The sequence below is a fragment of the Macrobrachium nipponense genome, chromosome 35 (genome assembly GCF_015104395.2).
Source record: "Macrobrachium nipponense isolate FS-2020 chromosome 35, ASM1510439v2, whole genome shotgun sequence".
Lineage (NCBI taxonomy): Eukaryota > Metazoa > Arthropoda > Malacostraca > Decapoda > Palaemonidae > Macrobrachium > Macrobrachium nipponense.
In genome coordinates this window covers 43,275,564-43,299,433 of record NC_061096.1, presented here as the reverse complement: position 1 = coordinate 43,299,433, position 23,870 = coordinate 43,275,564, and the positions used below count along the sequence as shown (strand labels likewise).

At 37.0% G+C, this 23,870-nt stretch overlaps 1 protein-coding gene across 20 annotated transcripts in view; it reads left to right on the top strand.

The window, feature by feature from the left end:
- Positions 1 to 23,870, top strand: part of LOC135208701 (longitudinals lacking protein, isoforms H/M/V-like) — a 49,291-nt gene that overhangs the window by 16,964 nt on the left and 8,457 nt on the right. Inside the window, exons 5-7 of one of the 20 annotated variants that reach the window (XR_010313205.1) lie at positions 10,285 to 10,521; positions 12,284 to 12,544; positions 20,348 to 20,480. The exons of 11 other annotated variants lie outside the window; for them this stretch is intronic. Coding sequence is in view for 8 of the 9 variants with exons in the window: in XM_064241169.1 (XP_064097239.1) it covers positions 20,348 to 20,608 (261 nt within the window). In the remaining variant the exon portion in view is untranslated. 8 more of the 20 variants (XM_064241172.1, XM_064241171.1, XM_064241168.1 and 5 more) reach the window with 8 other exon arrangements.

Below are 23,870 nucleotides of genomic sequence, written 5' to 3'. Positions count from 1 at the left end.
AAAAGAGAAATTTTACATGTAATTTTCGCACACACCTATATTTCTGCCAATTATTTATTTGTTTTTTTTTTAAGGGTAATGTATTAAGCTAACTTTTAAATGAAATTACAGCAACTTTAATTTCATTTAAAAGTTAGCTTAACACTTGGGGAGCATGATTAGGGTCATATTTAGTGTTCTGACTCTAGATAAGCATTTATTAGCTTTTTTAGAGACTGTGCCAAACTTACGCGAAAATTCAACTTGCGCGAAGTTGTCTGGAACCTAACTTCACATAAGATTGAGGTATTACTATACGAGACTAGAGGGCTGCAAATTGGTATGTTGATCATCCACCCTCCAATCATCAAACATAACAAATTGCAGCCCTCTAGCCTAAGTATAGTTTTATGTTATTTAAGGTTAAAGTTAGTCATGATCATGCATCTGGCAACACTTAGGACAGGCCACCACCGGGCAGTGGCTGAAAGTTTCATCTTCAGATTATATACAGCACTGTATACTGTACAGAAAACTCAATTACACTGAAGATATTTTTTAGCATTTTTTACGTTTTATTCTTTGACTGAATCATCCTCAGAGTGCATAGATAATACTAAAAAGACCTTTTATGTTGTAGAGGACTGGAGTTGAAACGCTGAACAATGTGACATTTTTTCCGAATGTGGACGTAAGGAAATTTGATGGATGAATATGATAAGAACTTATTTCCTCTTGTTTTGTTTTTCATTCTGTGACTGCATATTCATCTTCTTAGTTCATAAATGACACTAAACTTCAGTTGTTCATATATGAAACAAACCTTCGGTCTTAACATTAGGATAATCTTCTAGCGGCAGCTGGAAATCCGGTAAAATTAATAAAAAAAACTTTTGTGATCCAGGAACTATTGGCATCTGTACTTGCTCAAGGGGTATTTGGGTAAAAAAAATTACTTATGGATGTAAGACCGTAATTTTTTACCCTTTTTCCCCTATTTTGCCAGTTCACAGTACAGTAGTATATGCAAGTAAACAAGTCAGAATACAATGTACAGTAAACAAAATTAAATAAAAAAATTTTATCAAGGAAAAGTTCAGAAGTACATACACATCATGGAAATTATGAAAACAGTATAGTTGGAGTCGATATGTAGGAACCATTCTCTCATAGCCAACCAATAAATGTGAGACGTGTGGCCTGAAGGATGTTAAAAGGCTGCTTCAGAGGAAACAGTAACCATTAATAGTGCATGTACATATAGTGCAACAGTAATGAAATAAAAGTATTAATCTTTAATTGTAATTACATATGCAGAATTGCTGGGGAAATAGCAACTTAATAGAGAGTTTAGTCCTCTCTAGTGACTCAACCTCCTCGGAAGATCTATGGCTCATATGATATTGCTGCCATAATGCAGACTTTTGGGCTAATTCACCTTTTTATTACCTTTTATCGCTGCAGTTTCACACTATTGCTGGATACCTCCAACACCCTTGGGACAACCTCAAGGTTTACACCTTCCCTCCGTTTTGCCTAATCTGTCAAGTTCTGAACAGGGTAATGAGTTCTTGAAATCTCAGGGTGACCTTGGTGGCTCCTCTGTGGCCTCAAGCAGAGTGGTTCTTGGACATTCTGTCTCTTCTGGCAGAGGTTCCAAGAGAGATTCCTCCATGGCAACAACTTTGTCAACTTCATGTCTAAAGATTTCACAGTCAGTAGAATCCGTCTCTTCACAGATGGAGACTATCAAGTATCTCCTCCGAGCGAGAGGATTTTCTAAGGAGACAGCAGGACATATGTCCAGTTACCTCAGAAAATCCTCTTCAGCAGTTTACCAGGGGAAATGGGCAGTCTACTGTGATTTGTGTCGTCGACCGGGTTTCTCTCCACTCAAAGCCTCTGTTCAGCATATAGCAGATTTTTTTATTTTCCTCAGGGATGAGAAGGGACTCTCTCTTTCTGCTGTTAGGGGCTACAGAGCAGCACTAGGTTTGGTTTTCCAGGTGTAGGCATCTCTTCATTTTGGGAGATTTCCCTGTTGTTCAGGGGTTTCGAACAAACCTGTTCTCCAAGGGAACTCGAGCTTCCTGCATGAGCTGTTTTGCTTGTCCTGAGAAGCCTCACTCAAGCTCCATTCGAACCCATTGCGTTGTTCATCGGACAGAGATCTGATGCTAAAGACAGTTTTCCTGTTGGCCTTGGCTTCTTCAAAGAGAGTGGGGGAGCTTCATGGCCTAAGTTATGATGTGAAACATACCAGGGGTTGGGGGTCGAAAGCCTTCAAGTTTGTCCCAGAATTCGTGGCCAAGACCCAAAATCCCCTGGTACATGACAACAGATTTGCCTCTTTTTCCATTCCATCATTGAATGACTGTGGACAATGACCCACAAGGAGCTCTTACTTTGTCCTGTTAGAGCCCTAAGATGCTACCTTAAAAGGACTCGTCATCTAAGACCTAGATGTCGTAGACTTTTTGTCAGCACTGGTTGTTCTATAAAAGAGGTTTCCAAAAATACTATTTCATTCTGGATACATTAGGCAATTAAGCAGGCTTATTCCTTGCCTGATGGTTCTGTCGCTGAGTTTGTGCGGGCTAGAGCACATGACGTCAGAGGTATAAGTTCTTCTCTGGCATTTAAGAAAAACTTTGCTGTTCATAGAATTTTGAGCCCTGTTTCCTGGTTGCACCAGTCCTTCTCTTTACCTGAAAGATGTTGCTCACAGATCTTTGGACACGTTTTCCTTGGGTCTTGTGGTGGCTGCCCAACAAGGTAGTATGATACAAAATACCCCTAATAGGGTATTTTGTATCATACCTATGATGATTGTGTGGAAGAGAGAGTGAATGAATTGGCTGGTCTCTTTCTTTCTCTTTTTTCCTTTCTTCTTCCTACGGGCCGGTTGAGGAATAGACACGCCATATGCTGGACTGGTTGATACAGGTGACTAAGGTGGTCATACTGATAGTTGTTTTGCTTTATGTTTATGAAAAATAAGAGCGATAGCAAAGACTCCTCTCTCTCTAACAAGGGGGAGTGAGGAGTGTTAATTGAACAGTCAGAATTTTCTTTGGTTCCCTGGTTGCAATGAATCTGCTCATATATCACTGAACTTCAACCTAGACAGCTGAGTTGTAAGATATCTGTTTATCTATCTTCTCATGGGCATGAGACCGCCTTTTCTAGAATTCATTCTTCTAAGAGGGGTGGTCAGGTGGGCTTAACTCCCAGCCGGTTTAGGATACTTGTACCTCACACCATGTATAAGTCTATCCTATTGTTAAGTACCTCCCACCAAGTATAAGTCTATCCTATTGTTAAGGCAAAAGGTTTGTTCTGCCTATGAACAAATGACAGAATTTTTAATCAATTTGTATTTTTCATAGCTAACAAACCTGAGGTCTTAACGTTTACTGCTCACCTGTAACTGTCCCTCTCTTTGTTATAGTTCCTGGGTTGGAGCAAGCCTAAATATGTCATGAGGCGGTTGCGTGGTCTCTGACCAGCTATCACCTCGTACGTGCAGGAGTTACCAGACCTCACAGATTCCTTGCTTACAATCTTTGATTGATTTTAACCGGTTACCAACTAGCACTGGGAAATATCCTATTGTTAAGATCTCAGGTTCATCAGCTATGAAAAATACAAATTAATAAAAAAAATTGTCATATTGAATATATTGCAGTGTCTAGGTATGCAGTGCATTGTCTATTTCTTTAAGATTGACAGACTGATTAGAAATACTGTATACATAAGCTTGAAAACTGTATATTTTTGACAGCACAAAAATACAGTAATTATAGATTGAGTATTTCAGTAGAACATAATGTGTTGCTTTATATGTTGGAAATTATATTTTTATTTTTATCTCAAGAAAATTACAAAATGAATTGCTCCATATATATTTCCAACTGCTTATGTATTATTGTGTTTTATGGATTTTTAACTATGATTGTTGAGCAAACCACTCATTTTTGTTTCCCCAACCCCTACATGAATCATTTGTAAGGAAACCCAATAGGAGACAGTGCTTGGGTGGGAAGAAAAAAATAACTGAATAGCACTAAGAGCAATGGTAATTTAAGCTGTAAACGCTTGAGAAGCAGCTTGAGAAATGCTTGTGTATCACTAAAAAATAAAAGAGAGAGAGAGAGAGAGAGAGAGAAATGTTGCAATGTCCATTACATGCAAACATAACCTTTCATAATTCAGAAAATTGCTATTTGCTTGCTGTTTTAGGAGCAAGAGCCTCTGCCAGCTCATGGCTTACTTAATCTAAATCTAGATAGATAGACAGATAAGGAGTCTGGGTGACTGATTGTCTGATTGATTACTGAAAAATTAACTTATCACTAACCTAAGCTAACCTGGGGTGCAGTGACCTACATGGCTAACTCCCCTTCCCCCCATTCCTATTTAACCATACTAAAGATTTTTATGTTTTTATACTCAGAAGTAGACATCCTGACCATCATACATGTCCTAAGGGGTCAGGAGACAAGCACTTTGACCTCTCTAAACCTAACCTGTACTTTTGTATAAATCCCTTGGAAATAAGTTCAAATTGTTTAGTGTAGTTTTTAACCCCTTGCCTTAAATGTTTTTTCTCATGTATGAAAGATGATTTTAGTTTAATTTTTAGAATTAACAAATTGAATACCATAGCTATAGTTCCTACATCAAAATCCCTTTTTTAACCATATTGAACCATATTAAATTTTGAGTCAACTCAAAGTTAGTCTAACATACTTCTATTATTCATAAATAAAGTATATAAAGTACAAGGTGTTTCGAAATTAGAGCCCCCCCCCCCCCCCCCCTCTACAGCATAAACTAAAATTGATATAAACAAAAACAAAAGTAATTCAGAACAGGTATTTATTTAAGTTCTCTCTGAGCATTTAATATTTTGTGGCCTCCGTCTGCCTGTACCACAGCCTGCATTCTTGAGGGGTATGATTTCAGCAAATCACAAAAAGCTGACTCAAACTCCATTTCCCTGAGCACTACGGTCACCTTTCTTCGCAGGTTATCGAGGCTTGCTATACCATCCTAGTTCACTGTGCGTGCTTCAACACAATCCTTTAAGATACTACCTATGTTTTCACATACATTAAGGTCAGGGGAGCTACCTGGAAATTCACTTGACGAGAAGAAATCGATACCACTGTTTCGAAGCAGTTCCTGTGTCTGAAGAACCTTGAAACATGGTGCCTTATCATGCAAAAATGTGGCTTCTTCAACAGATAACACATTTTCAGGATCTTTGAGGAAAGGAAATACTCCACCAGTAAGCACAGTTTCTCTGAATTATTCGCCATTCCTTGACTGTCCTTTTTCTTTGATGATCCACATTAACCGTTTGGCTGTGAAACAGAGAAAAATTCCCAAATATTCAGGAAATTTCACAACTTGGCGATAGCACACATCATCGCTGATATCATCCAACTTTGCTTCCCAAATGATGTCATTTTTATGATTTGGCTTCCTGACTGCGTAAATGAAGAATTCATCTGATGCGGCAACATGGAGAAAGTCGGCTTCATCCCAATCTTTAAGAAATAAACCACAAAACCATGTACGGTCTTCTCTGTTGCTGAGTGATGTTGAGCTTACTGATAACATGAAATGGCTTGATACCAGATTTTTTCAACTCACAATATACAGCACTATAACTTCTCTTCTCTCCCCTTTTTGTTTCTAGTTCAAGCGCCAATTTACATAAAGACTTTCTTGGTCTACCCACTACCTCAGCTATGATGTCTTTTGACTCCTGAGAAAAGACTTCAGTCCTTACAAGATTCTCACTCTTTTTATGACAGTCATATGGATTTTTGTTCCAGTTTCTTTTAACAAAGGATTAATCTCTTTTAATGTATGTATTTAGCTATCCAGGAACGTGAAATGAAGGATGCGCCAGCATCCCTGGCCTCTGAAGGTTATAGCCCGGATTCAATCAGTACATCTGATTTCCTCTTAGTCGTTAGCCATGCTGTATCTAATTCCATCACTCAGTCTGAAAATACAAGAAATGTAAAATGAAAAATAGCTTAATAGAAACTTGAGGTAATGTACTTGGAGATAGGCTATAGCAGAAAACTTCATAAGTTTCCATTTGTTCTGTGGAGAGGGGGGCTCTAGTTTCAAAACACCCGGTATATTACTTTGAGTAATTGTACTTTGAAATAAATATGTTTGACTAATTTGAGTTAATGCAAAATTCAGTTGAATAAATTTGAATATAAACTATAGTTATATGGTATTCAGTTTACGTATTCACTATTAGAGTTAAGACAACTCTTCTCAGCATTTACCATTTATAAACTGTGAATTGTTGGAAAGTGATGCATCCTTTTGTTTTCATACTCACAAATTTCTCTTGTAGCTTTTACTCTGACTATCCAAAAAACCTGTTGCTTTTATTGAGATTTGAGTTAACTGAGGTGACTCACATATAGGAATTGCCAATACTAGTTAGTTAAGTCTCTCTTCAGTAATACCCTCATGAAATATGCAAAATTTCTGTAAAAATTAAGAGGTATGAAAGCATTCTCAAAAAAGGGCCACTTCATGTGTTTGGAAAGGCCATGAAAATGCAACTGGGCATGTAAAAACACTGATGCATATTGAATGAATGAAACAGACAATGCCATTGGCCAGGAGGGGAATTGCAGTATAGTGTGATAATTGGCTATGCAAGCATACTTATGTAATCAAAATTCTTTTATTGGCTGAATGTCCACTTACAGTTCAAGGGTTCCTAATGGCTTCAAACCGTATCAGGAACCAGTGATAATGGAGTTCTTAGAGGTGGTTGCAAGCTCTAAGTCTACCAATGTTTGAAAAATCTTAATTGAATTTTATGGTTGTGGAGAACATGTTTCCATGCTTTATTCTGTGTGAAATTTCAGCCCATGCATAATTCTTATTGTTTCTTCTTTCCCACAACTTATGAAGCTTTCCACTGGAATTCCAAAAAGGAAACATTAGCACAGTCAGCTAGTATTTTTTTAGCTTTATTTTAGCTTTATTGAAATAACAGTTACATATCCTTGCTCATTGACATTTATGCTCTGTGGTAGGTATCATGTCAGAAGAATGTTCATCAAAATATAAACCATTGCTAAACCAGAGTCCATTGATTTGATATTTTGAAGAACTGAATAACTACAGATTTATATAAAACAGCTTGTGATTTCAGGTATTTGAAAATAATCCCTGTAGTAAGCCATTTCCCAGATCTCCCACCACTCGTCAGTAATGAATTAGTCCTGTCTCAAAAGTAGCCAGTTGAAGGAGCTCTACCTGTTTACAAGATGTGTAAAATATGCAACCTCATACAATATGAAAAAAGCCATAAATATTTTTTTTGTTTCGTTTTTGTTTTGTTGTAACCTCAAATTTACATAGAAACAGAAGGAGAGAGAGATTGATATACTATTTATATGTACACATGCACTAATTAAATGTGTTTGTAAGACTATACATTATTGTACCATATTAAGTTTAGTACATTATGGGAGTGTCAAAATACAGTACATAACAAAAAAGTTCAGTACTGTATTGCTCTGTCAAAAATACAGTAGATATCAGAAAGTTCAGTACTGCATGGCAGTGTCAAAAATACAGCACATATCAGAAAGAGAGTGGGATACCACAGTAATAAATAGTATTTGGTAATGCAGTTTGTGTGTACCTACATATCTACACACGTATACAGGCTAAGAAATTAAATAACTACGTCAATAAGTTAAATTTGTCAATAAAAATCTCAAACCATATTGAACAGTGTACAGTAATTCTGTGTAATCTAACCTTGAAGATGGCAAATTATAAACTGTACTAATGCATTAAATATAGAGCATGTTAACTGAAATATCAAACCAAATTAGGTAATGTATACAGTTAATTTTGTTTAATCTTACCTTGAAGATGATGATGTAGAGTGAAGTGATGCCCCTGTGTGGTTGTGGTGACTTGGGACATTTTATTCCAAGACAGAATCTTTATGAATTCCATTGGTAATGGAGTAAACAGTGATGTTTCAAAACTCATAAAATGTGGAGGTAGTAGGTTGAGGCAGTTGCACTTCTATAAACTGCAGATTTAAAATCTCAGGGCACATGCTCACACAATGAAACAAGGAAGCTTGATGCTATGTCTTTTTAAAAAGATTTACATAAGGAACGTTTTATACTTTTGATTACTAATGATTTTCAAAGATTTACGTAAGGAACTTTTTATACTTTTGATTACCAATGATTTCCTATTTTATGGCACATGTATGAGCGTAATTACATTTCTTTTAGGTAGTTATATATCTTGAATCAGTTCTACTTTACTGTACATTCTTTACATGGAAAAAAGAAGCATGTTGCAATAATAAAAAAAATGTCATTTAAGGAACAGTTTTAATTTGGTGATTTACAATACTGTAGTTGGAAATACATAGTGTGATTGCCTATCCTGAAATAGAGTTCTGTATATCCATACATTCATTTACATTTTATTTAACCAGGAATTTTAGAATTTCAAAGCAAATGAGTGCAAAGTTTTCAGGTGGCTATAGCTTTCTAATCTTAGTCATCTTATTTAAGATCCTTCTTACCATCTGTTATAGATACAAAGAGTTTTGTGAACTTGAGAGTGAAACCAATCTGTTTGGGTACTGGTAAAGAAATGTAGATAAACAATCCACGAAGACCCTCTACCACCTGAAATCACAAGTTCTTTCTTGACTATATCACTATAGTGGCTTTGATCTTTAAAATACTAAGGAATAGGCTCTAGTTCAGCAGCAGTTTGTAATCTGTGAATTTGAATTTGTCTTCTTAAAATGTAGATTTTATATGCGTTAATGCACTCGTGTTACTTTTAATGCACTAATGTGATACTTTGCAAAATCTTTCTGGAATGGAATTAATGGTATAATTACCACATGCTTGGCATGGATTCTACTCTGCTCATTGGGCTTCAAGGCCACCTCTGTTGCAGGAATTAGAGCATGGAAGAGAAGCTGGCATACCCAATTCCATAAGAAGTCTTCGTCATCCTGATCCCCCCTTCCGCCTAAGGAGTGATCTAAATCACTCTTTAGAAGCGATGCCCAAAAGGAAACGCTGCAGAGTTTGTATCATAAATGGTTCAAGAAGAGATACAAAATATCAGTGCATAACATGTGTCATACCACTTTGTACAGCTTGTTCTGATGTGTATCATAGAGAACCTCAATACTGGAAAAAGAGATAAGGCTGCAGTGCTGTCCTCCCTCCTCATTATGTGGAGTCAGTGTTAATTTTCATTGTCATGTGCTTCTTGTAATAGATTTTGTTAATTGGGTATTTGAAGACTGTATATGATATGAGTATTCTCATGCTCTCTCTCTCTCTCGCATATTTGTTTAAAAAATGTAATGATACAATGATGTATAAGAATCATTTATACTCACTAGTACTATACTTGTATAATTCAGTTAGAATTTTTTTTTTTTTTTTCTGAAGTGTAAATAGAAACTTGTTAGTTTTAAAAGTCTTTTATTTCCTTACTAACTGAATATTGTAAATGATTTTATGTTTGTTTGAAATTTTGAACTTTTTAAAGAGAAATATACCATCTTTTACCACATCACTATGTCTAACCAAGATTTGATCCCCATGGGGAAGTAGTGCTGTCAGTGCACTTTACTTGGTGCACTCCAGGCACTACTAAACATTTGCAGTAAAACCCTTTGGCCCCTAACTACACCAGCCTTTTACTTTACTTCCATTCTTGTTTCCTTTCCTCAAGTCTTTCTGTCCAACCTCTATTTTCTAATGCAACTGGGGTTTTGTCTTATTTTTGCCTTTAGATCCTTACACAACTTCATCTAAAAAGTTCCCCAGCACTTGGCCTGACAACCTAACGCTCATAAATCACAATCAGTTGAGATAGATACTAGTCTCTGGTTGGAGTGACATTTAGTGTTAGTAATGTATAATCATTTGTATTTATGAAACAAAACTGTCCTAAAAATTTCTTTTATATTTTATGTTTTGTAGCATAAATAGTTTTGATTTCAAGTATACTAATATGAAAGCATTTTTCATTTATTATTTGGGTTGTTTATGATTATTATAATTCCAATAATTTTGATTTTCAAGTGGAATGTGAGTTGATTTTCTTCAATGTGAGGAGAGCAAACAAGGATTACATGTGATGAGAGAACACTATACCAGGTTGTAAAGCTTAGGAAAAAATTATTGCTGAGTATAATTACAAGGTACCTGAATTCAGCCCAGTCTTATTTTGGTCATCATCCAACAGGTGGATGAGTGTAGCATAATACCTCAGTTAAAATGTCGTGGTGAATACAACCGTTGGACTCCTGAGCAGCGACTGCAAATTTATAAAGCCTGTTGCGAATTGGGTCCCTCAAAAGCTTCCCGTAAATTATCAAGTATGTTTGGTAGGAGGATAAATGAGTCCACAATACGAAGTATTCACAAAAGTTACTCCATTCATAAGAAATGAGAGGTTCGCCTAGATAATTCTGTTTACAAGGTACGGTACTGTACAAATTCCAACTCCATTTGTAGAGGTGTACTAATCTTGTATTTTAATCATTGGATGGAACACAAAAGCTCTTGTGGCAGATTTTTTGGCAAAATTATCCCATGAAATTTGTGCTTTATTTGTTTTTACTTTCATCTTACATTTCTATAAAGGTACCTTACATGAAACCATTAAAAATTGTACCTTTACCAGTTATTGGAGTATGTTTCCATGTCAAATATTTAGCTACTGAGAAATTATTAGAAATTCAAATTATGTTTATCTGCATATACATACAAGTCTAGTTTTATGTATATTCTATTTCTGATTTTAGTTGGGATTGAGGCTAGCATAAAAGAAATACAGTGTGAAGATGCTAAAAACTGAGATATTCCCTGCCAAAGGGAGTCCCAGCTCCTGACTTGCTTGCTGAGAGCTTTCACTTTACCTATTTTCATTCTTATTGGATGTTTGAGTGGAAATCTCACCAATTTCTATAGTTCTTTATATACTTCTTCATCTTTGTCATTGTGACTACATTGAATAATAGTAAAAGTTCAAATGCTTTGTTCCTAAATCTTGCAATCAGTAAACTGCAGTTATTGTTATGTTACAGTTTGTAGTTTCTTTTTCTCAGTCATTGTTATAACATAGTTTGTACTTTGGTATCATTATCAGATGCTTGTAAGCTCTACTGTGTGGTGACAGTTTGTACATTGGTGTCCTTATCAGATACTCGTAAGCTCTCGGTGTGGTGATAGATTTCACTTAAGATTTCACTCAGCTGTTGATTTCCATTTTATTGTTTAACAAAATTTTCTTTCATTCTTCACGATGTTGACATACGTTACTGGTTTCTATATGCAAAGTATCTTAGATGATATTCCAGTGATTAATGCCCTCTTTTAGATGATTTTACCTTTCCAGTAGTTAATGCTGCTGTTTTATTTGGATGTTTGTGTTGTCTTGTGTTAATCTGCTTGCTTGTATGTATTTGTGATTTTAGATTACTACTGTATTTTTGTGCTTCCCCTTGTACCAAAGTGAAAGTAGAATGTTACTATACTTCCATGATTCAGCATATCTCTTGGTCTCCAACAAGAACTTTCATAGATATGCTTTTTTAAGGATGTCTCCTCAATGTGCAGATTGTTCAAGCAATGCCTTGACTCATTTTAAGTTTAGGTACTTTATACATATACCATAATAGAAGAAAAACTATGGCACTCAGGGGATCAAGCAATTTCTTTACTCTACAAAAGAGAAATCTGACATGGTGAGATTTTTTTACCATTAACAGTGGTTTCTTTCTGTGGAAATACAGTAATTGTTTTATTCAGGTAATCAATCAATTTAGCCAGTTGCTATTGGTCCTCCAATACTTGGGGCTGGTGCTGTTCTTTTGCTTATTCAGAAATGTGTACTTCAGACTACATTGTAATTTTTTTCCAGTTTTACCTCTTGTCATAGATGTCAATTTCTGTCCTCCTAATATAATTTCAAGTCTCCTGTCAGTGGTATTTTTAGTACCTTTGAATTCATGAGAATAACAAAGGCATTTTTTTTTTACTAATGCCACTGTGCCCAAGAGATTTATTAAAGGTGAATGAGACATTCCTTGGTAGAGAGAACTTCTGGTCTCATCAGATGGGACCCTTGCTTCACATTTTTCAGTTGTATATATCTTCATCTGAGCCCAGTATTGTACATCAACAGTAATTTTTTTATAAACCCCATTACTTTACAATAACCACAGCATTTTTAATGCCAGGCTTTGGCACGCAGACCATTCTTAGAGACAAGAAGCCAACAAATATTTGAAAGGCAAGAGCTAAACTTGAGTATAGATCTCAAAATGAGGAGAGGTTCCTCCACTGTCAGAACCTTGGGAGATTATTGGAAGACTGGCAATTGAGACTCGACTGAATGCATCTTACAAGACCATGAATGCCAAGAAGTTCCTTTTCTATTGATGAATTAGCATTCATACGTAACCACATCCCTCCTGGACAGTATCTGCTTGAAATATAAGGTCAGTGCCCTTGAGTAGGTGATTGGACATAACCTTAATGATCTTGGAGGTTTTTGTAGAAATGTCAGTCAAGTTTTGAGGATATGTGATTTCATCCATAGCCTGCTTCTTGACTATCAATTCTACTATGCTATGCCAGAGGAATCTTCATGCTTTCTTAAAAAGTGCTGAATTAAACTGGCTGGCTTAGAGGACTGTATTCCTAAAGACTAAGTTAGCATATCCTTCCAAGTTTTTACCTCTAAGAATCTGTACTTGTATCATGCCAGTGGATCCAGTGAATCTGGAAATGGACCACAGCAGGATGACTGGACTGTAGGTGGCAGAGCACCTTGTCTCCTGCTTTCCTAATCAGCAAAACTCCACTAGATTATAGAGCTGGCTTAATAGTGCATCATATATCTAGAGAGACAGTACTTTAGATAAATCTAAAGAAAGCAAGAAATAATGAAGATGAAGTTCTTTCCTCCCAAGGATGGTGCTAATGACATGTCCTGGCCATGTTCATAATTTGAGTTTTTGTACATGAACTTCCCTGACAGATATATACTTAGCTATAGTCTCCGACGTTCCCGACAGAATTTCAAATCTCGCGGCACACGCGACAGGTAGGTCAGTGGTCTACCTTACCCGCCGCTGGGTGGCGGATGTACGAACCACCCTCCGTAAGCTTGTCAGATTTTTCTCTGTCGCGGGGGGAACGATAACAACTGTTGTCGGTTCCTCTCGATAGTTTTCGATTCTCGCTTGCCTGGAGTTAATTTGGACTTATTTTGGTGACGTATTCGCTTTGTTTGGCTTGGCATACGCTGATGTGGACCGGTTTGATTTTGAGTTTGATTTTCTTTAACGATGTCTGATCTAGAATCGGTAGTTAAAACTTCGGTTTTGTTTAGGTTTGCGTGAATGAAGGATGTAAGGTGAGGTTGCCGAAAGCTTCGGTAGACCCCCACACGGTTTGCATGAAATGCAGAGGGATTTTGAGGAATGTGGGCTCAATGGCTTCATTTGAAAGGGGTGAGGATATCCATGTACACCTCGACGATTGGCTAATAAGGGCCAATTCAGAAGATCGTTGTTTGAAGGACTTACAAGTAACTTTAGAATTGACGAAGGCTTTGGGACTTCTCGTCAATTTCAAGAAGTCATCACTAATTCCCGAGCGAAGAGTGTGTATCTCGGGATACAGATGAACTCTCTGAGTTTTCGGGCTTTTCCCTCGCAGGAAAGGATAGCCCGAGGATTCGAGAGAGTAACAACCTTCTTAGGGGAGGGGAAGAAGTATGCACAGTGAGGGAGTGGATGAGTCTGCTGGGGACGCTCTCCTCTCTGGAGCAATTCGTTTCCCTAGGAAGGTTGCACCTGAGACCACTCCAATTCTTTCTTCTTCGGAATTGGAGTCGTCGTTCTCAGGATTTGACGTTCTCCCTGTCGTTATCCCAGGACATCAAGAAACATCTCTTATGGTGGACAGATCCCAACCTCTGCGAAGGGACTGTCTCTTCAATCACAGACCCCCAACCTGGTGTTGTTCTCCGACGCGTCGGACATGGGGTGGGGTGCAACTCTGGGAACCAGCGAAGTGTCAGGTGCCTGGGTGGGGACCAGGTAGCCTGGCACATCAACAGAAAGGAGTTGATGGCTGTGTGGTTGGCTCTGAAGGCTTTCGAGCCCAAAGTCAGAAGATCGGTAGTGCAGGTCAACGCGGACAACACTACAGCTCTGGCATACATCAGGAAACAGGGGGGGACGCATTCCTTCTCCCTGTACGAGACAGCAAGAGACCTTCTTCTGTGGGCAGAAGAAGAGGAATCAAGCTTCTCACCAGGTTCGTGCAGGGAGAAAGGAATGTAAGAGCAGATCTCCTCAGCAGGAAAGATCAGGTCCTTCCCACAGAGTGACCCTTCATCTGGATGTATGCCAGAGCCTGTGGAAGTTATGGGGCAGGCCACACATAGACCTCTTTGCCACGTCAAAGAACAAGAGGCTGGAGCCTTACTGCTCTCCGATATCGGATCCAGAGGCAGTAGCATAGATGCTCTTCTTCTAGACTGGAACGGACTCGACGTCTACGCGTTTCCCCCCTTCAAGATCCTGGGGCTAACCATCAAGAAGTTCGTAGAGTCCGATTCAACGAGAATGACCTTAATCGCTCCCTTTTGGCCGGCCCAAGAATGGTTCACAGAGGTACTGGAATGGTTGGTGGACCTTCCAAGATCGCTCCCGCTAAGGAGCGATCTACTCAGACAACCCCACTTCGACAGGTACCACAAAAATCTCCTCGCTCTCAGTCTGACTGGTTTCAGACTGTCCAAAGTTTGGTCAGAGCGAAAGGCTTTTCAGCAACAGCTGCTAAAGCAATCGCAAGAGCGAGGAGACTTCCACCTTGCGTGTATACCAGTCAAAGTGGGATGTCTTCAGACGTTGGTGCAAGAGGAAGAACATTTCCTCTTCCAGTACCTCTGTGACCCCAAATTGGCGGATTTCCTTATTTTCCTCAAAGAAGAATGTCATCTGGTTGTGTCAACTATTAAGGGATACCGCAGTATGTTAGCGGCGGTATTTTCGGCATAGAGGCTTAAATTTATCCGATGATAAGGACCTGCATGATCTTATTAGATCATTTGAAACCATTAAGCGTCCTCATGTAGTACCGAACTGGAATCTAGACGTAGTCCTACAATTCCTTGGATCGTCTAGATTCGACCTCCTGGCTTAGCCTCTTTCAAGGATTTGACGAAGAAGGCTATCTTCCTTTTGGCCCTAGCTACAGCTAAGAGAGTGAGTTGAGCTCCAAGCTATTGAGGGCAATGTAGGGTTTAAGGAAGATTCTATGGTGTGTTCATTTCTTCCAAGTTTCCTGGCAAGAATGAAAACCCATCACGCCCTTGGCCCAGGAGCTTTGAAGTTCGTAGTTTATCTTTCTAGTAGGGGAAGAGCCTGAAAGAACTCTTTGCCCTATGAGAATTATGAAGTATTTCCTTAAGAGGAAGGAACAACTTAAGGCTAATCAAGAGTGCTTGTTTGTGCTCCGTAAAGGACCCCACTCGGCCCATGTCGAAGAATGCTCTTTCCTTTTTTCTGAGAAGTCTTATTACAGAGGCACATGTTTTGCCTGTAAGGAAGATCATTTTAGACTACTAAAAGTGAAAGCTCACGAGGTGAGAGCCATCGCAACTTCGCTTGCATTCAGAAAAAATATGTCTGTGCGGAACTTGATGGAGGCGACTTTTTGAGATGCCAATCGGTTTTCGCAAACCACTACCTACGTGATGTAAAAATCACATATGATAAATGCTTCGCCTTGGTCCTTTCGTATCGGCGGATTCGGTGCTGGGCAGGGAGCTGAAACTTATCCTGTGTAAATTGTTTATATGTTACCCTATATTTTATATTGTTGTTTTTTGTTGGTCTGAAAGAGGCTGCAGGAGGCACCTCTTTTTGTCGTAATATTAACCCTTTGTATTTTGGTTAGGTGGTCTGGTGGGTTTTGGCTCCTTGCAGAGGTAGTGGTAAGGATCTGTTAGGTAAGCGGACAAGGTCCCTCTAACAGCATCCGACTTGGATTCTACCACAATAGGGATCGCATATCCCAGTGGTAGATCCGAGAGTCTTTCAGCATCAGGTCACGTCCTAGCTGTAGCTCTCCAGGCAATGCAGACTCAGAGATAGTATCTTATGAAGTCTTCATCCTGAAAAGGTGAGAACCAAGGTTTTTATATCCTACAACATTAGTTGTTTCCCGTCTTACCTGTATTATTGAGCTGTCTCTTACCCTCCACCAAGGGTGCCAATCAGCTAAGTATATATCTGTCAGGGAAGTTCATGTACAAAAATGATATTGTTAAACTACAATAAAGTTTTGTACATACTTACCTGGCAGATATATACGATTAATGGCCCACCCAGCCTCCCCTCAGGAGACAGGTGAAGAGAAAAATCTGACAAGCTTACGGGAGTGGTTCGTACATCCGCCACCACAGCGGCGGGTAAGGTAGACCACCTGACCTACCTGCGCGCGTGCCGCGAGATTTGAAATTCTGTCGGGAACGTCGGAGACTATAGCTAAGTTATATATCTGCCAGGTAAGTATGTACAAAACTTTATTGTAGTTTAACAATATAATTTTGTTTGTTCCCTAATGAAAGCACTGTGTATTCATGAAGAGGGTGAAATCATTGTTGTGACTCAGAAATGCTACACAGAAAAAATTTCCAAGAACATCGGTATGTTATTAGAAATGATTGTCATTCCTAGAACAGAATTACTTTTTGTAAAGGTCAGCCCACATAAATTGAAAGAATTTGTCCTACATTAGCACTTCTTGAATGCAGTATTCTTTTGTTACTTTGTGGAATCAGTATTGCTGAATTTTATATGAACATTATTTGTAGGTAGTACATAACTAGTGCAGCCTCTATTTGTGGATAAATAGGTGTTCAATCAGCTACCATTATGATCATCTCTTACCTCCTTAATTTTAAAGATTTTGATGCCAACAGGCAAGTCTCTAAAGCAAATTTGGTGTGTTGTAGTCATGGTGATGATTAGATCTGCATTTTGGTGCTTAGTACATTCAATTTCTGCAGTTCCCTTAGGGGATGCACAGTACTTGATGAACTTTTACTTTACTATAACCAACTTGTTGATTTCCAGTCAAATGAAGTGACAGTTGAGCTCATGAATCATCACCTCCCTTGTATGGAGTTCCTCTGCAACTTTTCGAAAAATCACATTTTAAATATTCCAAACTTTCTCTACTCACTCAAATGTCCTCCAAGCTTCACAAAGTAATATGAATTAGGTCCACAGAATGAAGCAAAGATTGAAGAGCATTCTGGAAGTGAGAGGATTCCCTCTGATATGGGTGTCTTGTGTTTGCAGTCTAAATACGTAGATATTTTCCACTTATTTTACCCGTCTTTTACTAGATGTGTAAGCATAACCAAAAATGAAAAGTTTTTCTGAAGCATAAAATTTTTTAGAAAATATACATATAGTACTACTAGTTTAAAACTGGATATACATTATGGTGTGTGCATATACATTACGCATGGTGTGATCTGTTAGTTATCGTCTGGGAATCTACTGCATTTGAGGTAACTTTGTAAAGGCAATATTGTCTAATATCTAGTCATTATTTAAACATTGTACAGTATTTTTCCTGTTTATTTTCATTGTTGTTTTGATACCAGGTTACTGTCTGTAATTAATGAAGTTGTCTGAGCAATTTAATTTGACATGCTGTGATTAGATGTCATTGATTATTACATAAGTCAGTTCATTTTTATACTTATATTTGGTGTTTGTTTGAACTTTTATGCCCCTTAAAGCAAATATATTCTGTATCTAGAAACTTACATAACTGGCAATATGAATCAAAACAGAAATCAAATTTTTAGATGTAGTATTTACAGAGTTTTTAACTGCTATTCTTGACATTATGGCGCCGATTACTGGTTAATGGCACCTCCTTTAGTTATGTTATGGTGCCATAGCACAGGCAGTCGTCATTTATCAGCTGGGGTTCTGTTCCCGACGGCGTAATGATAATTGAAATTCACCAATAACCGAAAATCAGTAATGATGGTGCTTATCCTTGGAGATTTTCGCCGATAAGCGGGGATCGGCACATATCGGCACCAGAAATTCTATTATCGTCAACGCTAGACAAGCACCATAAAAGTGAATTGCCAATAACGGAGGCTGCTGATAACTGGCAGACTCTGTTGTTGGGATCCGGATTTATGTGGTTTGTCTAGCGCCATAAAATCAGCGATTTATGACGCCATAACAGGCGCCGAGTTCTGGTTACCGGCGCCACGCCATAAGGGTGTTATGGTGCCAATAACTGGTTATCATCACTTTTTGGTTAATGGTTTTCGCTTATTGGCACACCCCCGGGAACAGAAACCCCGCCAACAACCAGGAACAGAACCCCTACCAATAACTGGGGACTGCCTGTACATATATATTTATATATTATATGTTAATTTTATATAATACATATATATGTGTGTGTGTGTAAGTATTTGTGACCATTGTGAAAATACAAATCATAACCCTTCTACAGCATATAAATTAAGTCATTCAAAGGCAGATTCATGTGAGAGTTCATAGAAGTAACCATACACTTCATTACAAAAATATGCCTCAACTTTCTCATCTCTCACAGTCCATTTGTTTTGGACTCAAAGTTTCACTTATTTTGGTAGCTCATTTTTTCATGTATTCTTTCAACCTTTTTGATTTATTGGCATATTCCTGAATGAACCCATGTGATTGTTTAGTGTTTCATCTGACACATTAGTGGTTGTATCTTTCCCCTTGTATTTTTACCACTGTCATTAAATGATTCAGAATGGGAGTGGCCATGTTGTGAATTATCATGATCTTTGATGCTATGCTTGAAAGTTAAATTCTTGATATCTATCTTGAGAATGGTCCAGTGCATAGTGCTAGGTCTTGGAAACACCTGCCATTACTTTGGACTGGGAGGTCTTCTGTTATACAGCCTCTCCACCACAAACATGGCACAGGGCTAACACAAGTTCTTCATACTGTCTACAGTAGGCTTGTGATGTTTCAGAATAGGGTTGTCTGTTTCCAAAGGTATATTTGGCTACCTGCTTAACTCTAGGTGTTGATTAACCTACTTCACTTGCACATAAAGTCGTACTTATAAGTATTTACTAAATTATCCTACTGAGGGTTGCCCATTTTTGCCAACCGGATACACTTACTGTACCTAATATTTTGAAGTATGAATTATATAAAACTATCATACTTTCATGATGGACTTTGTTTTGATGTTGAATTTGAGGTTTTTCTATACTGATGTCATAACTTATCACCTCTTCACCACCTATCGGGTTCGAGGGCTTGAGGTATAGACACTGGCCAGGTCATCTTGTTCAAATACAACTTTTCTGTCAAATAGTGTGACATCTTAACAGGCAGCAGTTTACCTTTGCCTTCTCCCAATCTTGGTGCTTTTTCAAACTTGTCATGGGGGTGATAGCCAGGGAGTTAGGTAACTTACTCAACTCCTGTCCATCCTGCCTATCTCATTCATCATATTACCCATCTGAGATCATCCCTTTAGATAGTAAATTTTGATTTTCAGTCATTTCTCTACTTAAAAGCAAACATGTCAAATTTGGCTCTCCAATAATTCCTGAAGTAGAAAAATATCAGTGATGTATCTATTTAAGAGATGATGATAAATTAATTAGGAGTTAGGAAATGTGGGTACTCAGTTTTGTGGTAGTCATCACCTTACATGAATTGAAATTGCATTCTTTCTTTACAAGTTCTCAGACTGTCTCTACTTTGAAATACCAAAGTCAGGGGTTATGGTTTGTAATCCGTAACATTAAATGAGTCTGATCACATCACCGTGATTAATATACGCATATGCATTAAGTTACTAATGTCCTTTAATATCTAATTTGTTCTACCTCGGAATTAATATATTTTCGTATATGTTAACCGAAGGGGAATTTTTATTTGATAATGATTTTGTCATGAAATTATTATCAAATAAAAATTCCCCTTTGGTTAACATATATGAAAATATATTAATTACAAGGTAGAGCGAATTAGATATTAAAGGACATTTGTAGCTTAATGTGTAACATTAAATTTTTCTCTTATTTTTTTAATCTTCAATAAGATTAGAAAATGTATGAATATTTGGGTATTGTACCAGCTACCTCAAAAAAACAAAAATTAAGATTAGCACCATAATTTTTTCATTTATGTATGGTCACTTATTAATGAAGCTTTCATTGGTGATCACAGATTCGGGAACAACTAATTGATGGTTCTCCTGGTGCCAGTAATAAGATTACAAGAGGACTGGGCAAGATTTATGTGGCAGGCTTTGCATACACAAAGAACAGAAGCAGTGGAATAAGAGAATATTGGCGCTGTCAGGACAGAAGATGCCCAGGACGCTTGGTCCTTCATGGCAGGGAAGTGATAAAAATTGGAGTTCATGTACATCCACCTGAAACTGGTGGCAGGACATCCTCTGAAATTATCATAAGACCAGATATTTAATTGTATTTAAAGACTACCAAATATATTTTAGAAAATTTACTTGTAGTTTCCATTTAGGCTTCCTCCTTTTTCTCTGTATATTGCAGTAACAGATTAAGTGTGAACATATTGGTAATAATTTCTGTAGAACACCTAAGTCTAAAGTATATTACTATGCCTCTATAATGCATGAATAGAGTTGTAAAAGTTACAGTGCAGTAAATATGCTTAGTGGTTCCATGAGCTCTTATTGCTTGTGTAAATATCTCACAACATATTTATATAGTTAAAAGCACCTACGTATGTAACAAATTTGGTTGTACCAAGTAAACACAGTGTTTTTATGGATGTGTGATATATTCATATCACCTTTCTTACCAAGATTATCTTTCCCCATTGTTTCTCCTAACTACCCAAACTTCTTCAATTGCTCCAATGAAAACTACCAAAATGCTATTTACAAATAACATTTTTTTCAATACAAATGCATTATTTACATTAGCCCACTTTCATGGTTGTCAGAAGCCCTGTAGTATAGTACTTGATTCCCAAATATAAAGAAGATATAAACATACATCCTGGGTAAATTATAACTGATATGTAGTTTGTCATCAGCCAAATTCGAACTATTGCTTGATTTAAAAACAACAATAAACAGTGACTCCGACCATAAGCCACTGATTGTTCAATTGTCAAAGTGGGCTACACTAGTATTATTGTTTCTAACCCAGGCAGTAGTTCAAGTCCAGCCGATGGCAAAGTATGCTGTTAGGACGATTGTGCACATGTTAAAACTAATTATAGATTACTACCTGGTCCAAAGTCGATGCTATTTACATATGTATTGTATATCAGTAATGGCATATATGTTTTTGTTACCTAAGTTAATGATCTTAGGACTTAAATTAATTACATTACCTATTGCATTTTTCGCTGATCTGTTCCTTATTTAATATTATACATACTATACATAAATACAAAAAGAATTTATTTGCAATATTTCATTAATTTATAGGTCATCATTTTTAGTAACAAGTTATTTGTTAGGAGTGCTAAAAACAGTTGTTGCTTGTAATATTAATTTCTTGAAATGCTCACCATCTTCTATAGAAAGATGGGTAGAATTTTACACCATATGAAATTATTATAGAATTAATTCCTTTCATTTTCTATTAGCCTTACTCAAAATATAATGGTCAAATTTATAAATTATGTAGTGTCCCCTCCCCCCACCATATTTGCAGGGGATATACAGGGGGATGCGTACCAGACCCCCACGAATAGCTAGAATCCGCGAATAGTTGAGACCCACATCAAAATGCTTAAAACTGCCCGTTTTGTTTGTAAACTTAGGGAAAACCCACTAAAAATGGCTATACCTCATTTTTTTAATAGTTTTATCACAAAAAGTGCACTTTATGATGAAATTGCTAAAAAAAACTTGAATTTGTGGATATTTCTCATTGAAAAATAGTGCAAATATGTGAATTTTCCTACATTAATGGGTATATATGTACTACCAGAGAGAAATCCACAAATACATGAGTCCGAGAATCTGGAGTGCGCAATTACGGGGAGTTCACTGTACTTGAGAATGTTCTTAAATATAATTCATACATTAACATATTAAAAATGTGTTATGTAGCTGGAGAGAGTGGTTCATTCCAAACTCATGAATTTAACATGATAAAACCAGATGTTATTGGTCAGTGAAAAGGCTACCCCACTAAGATGGTGCTGTACTTATGTACTTGTTGCAATACCAGTTTGTTGGGTAAAGATAAAGTTAGGCTGTAGGCCTAGTTTACCTTAATATATTTCTGCCTTTTTTTTTTTTTTTTTTAATTGTTTACCTCCAGTTTTTTTTTTATACTAAGTTGACAAAATTTAAATGTTCTTGCTCATCAAATGCGTTTGATTTTTGCGTCATCTAATTTTTCATTTTTTCTTTTTGTGGACTTTGTTAATTTTTAACATTTACTGCAAACAGTACATCTGTTTTCTATATGCAGGATACTTGCAACTCAAATTTTTATCTTGTGCATTGATGTTTCATAGCATTGCCTGAAGAAATTTTGTCAAGAATTATAATTAAATTCTGAGTATATCCTGCATTATATTGCTATATTGCTCATTTTGTAGGATTCATTCATGTGACACACTTATAGTACTTGTGTATTTCTAAGTTCTCATCTTTGTACATAATGATAGATAAAGAGAAAATGACACATATTTCTCTCTTTGTACTGTCTACACCAATTAGTCTTTTTCACTAACAGTACTTTAGTTTCAGTACTCAACACAGATTTTGCCGTTAATGTTGTGCGCTATACAAAAATATTAATTATGCACAGATGGGAACAAGGTTAGGTCATAATAATTTTTTGTGATGCAAGTGTAAAACCTTAATTGTCTTTGTTGATGATGACAGATACCTCAAGACACACCAGTTGATTATCATCGAACATTTATGAAGCCCCAGAGAGGAATGAAACTGCATATTAATGGCTTCTCGTACACCCAAGAACGTAGCCGTGAACTTCGAGGCTACTGGCGCTGTGCAGATAGAAGTTGCCCAGGACGTTGTGTAGTGGTTGGATATGAAGTGGTCAAAGCTAGGAAACACTGCCATCACCCTCATCCAGAGGGTAAAACGACGGGAGGCATAATTGTCAGAGCCAACATAGAGCTGTAAAAGCGATCAGTTGCAATACATTTCATGTGAAGATATTAATTTATCTGTAGTTGTTACCATATGTCAATAAAAAAATTTTTAGGGTTGAATGCTTTATTGTGTAAACTGTATTTCAAACTTTTTTTAACCACTTTGATTGATAATGGTTTGTATTCAAATTGTTTAGATTCATTTGGAAAAGTTAGGTGATCAGTTTTACCTTATATTATTTTCCTTTATATACTTAATTATATTTTACATAAATATTATATATACTATATATATATATATATATATATATATATATATATATATTATATATTCACACATATACATACTGTATATACTCGCCTATCATGCAGCTTTTGAAGACCTAATTTTGGAGTTATTTTTAAAGGGGTTGCATCATACCCGAGATATAAAATTAGAATATGTAATAATCACATAGTATCATATGATAAAATACAAACATAATGAATATGCATCTTTTCCATGGATCTTTAGAAAAGATGCTTTACTTCACTGCATCCAGTAATATTACGGGCAGTCCGCGGGTTACGACGGGGGTTCCATTCTTAAGACGCGTTGTAAGCCGGAACATTGTCAAAA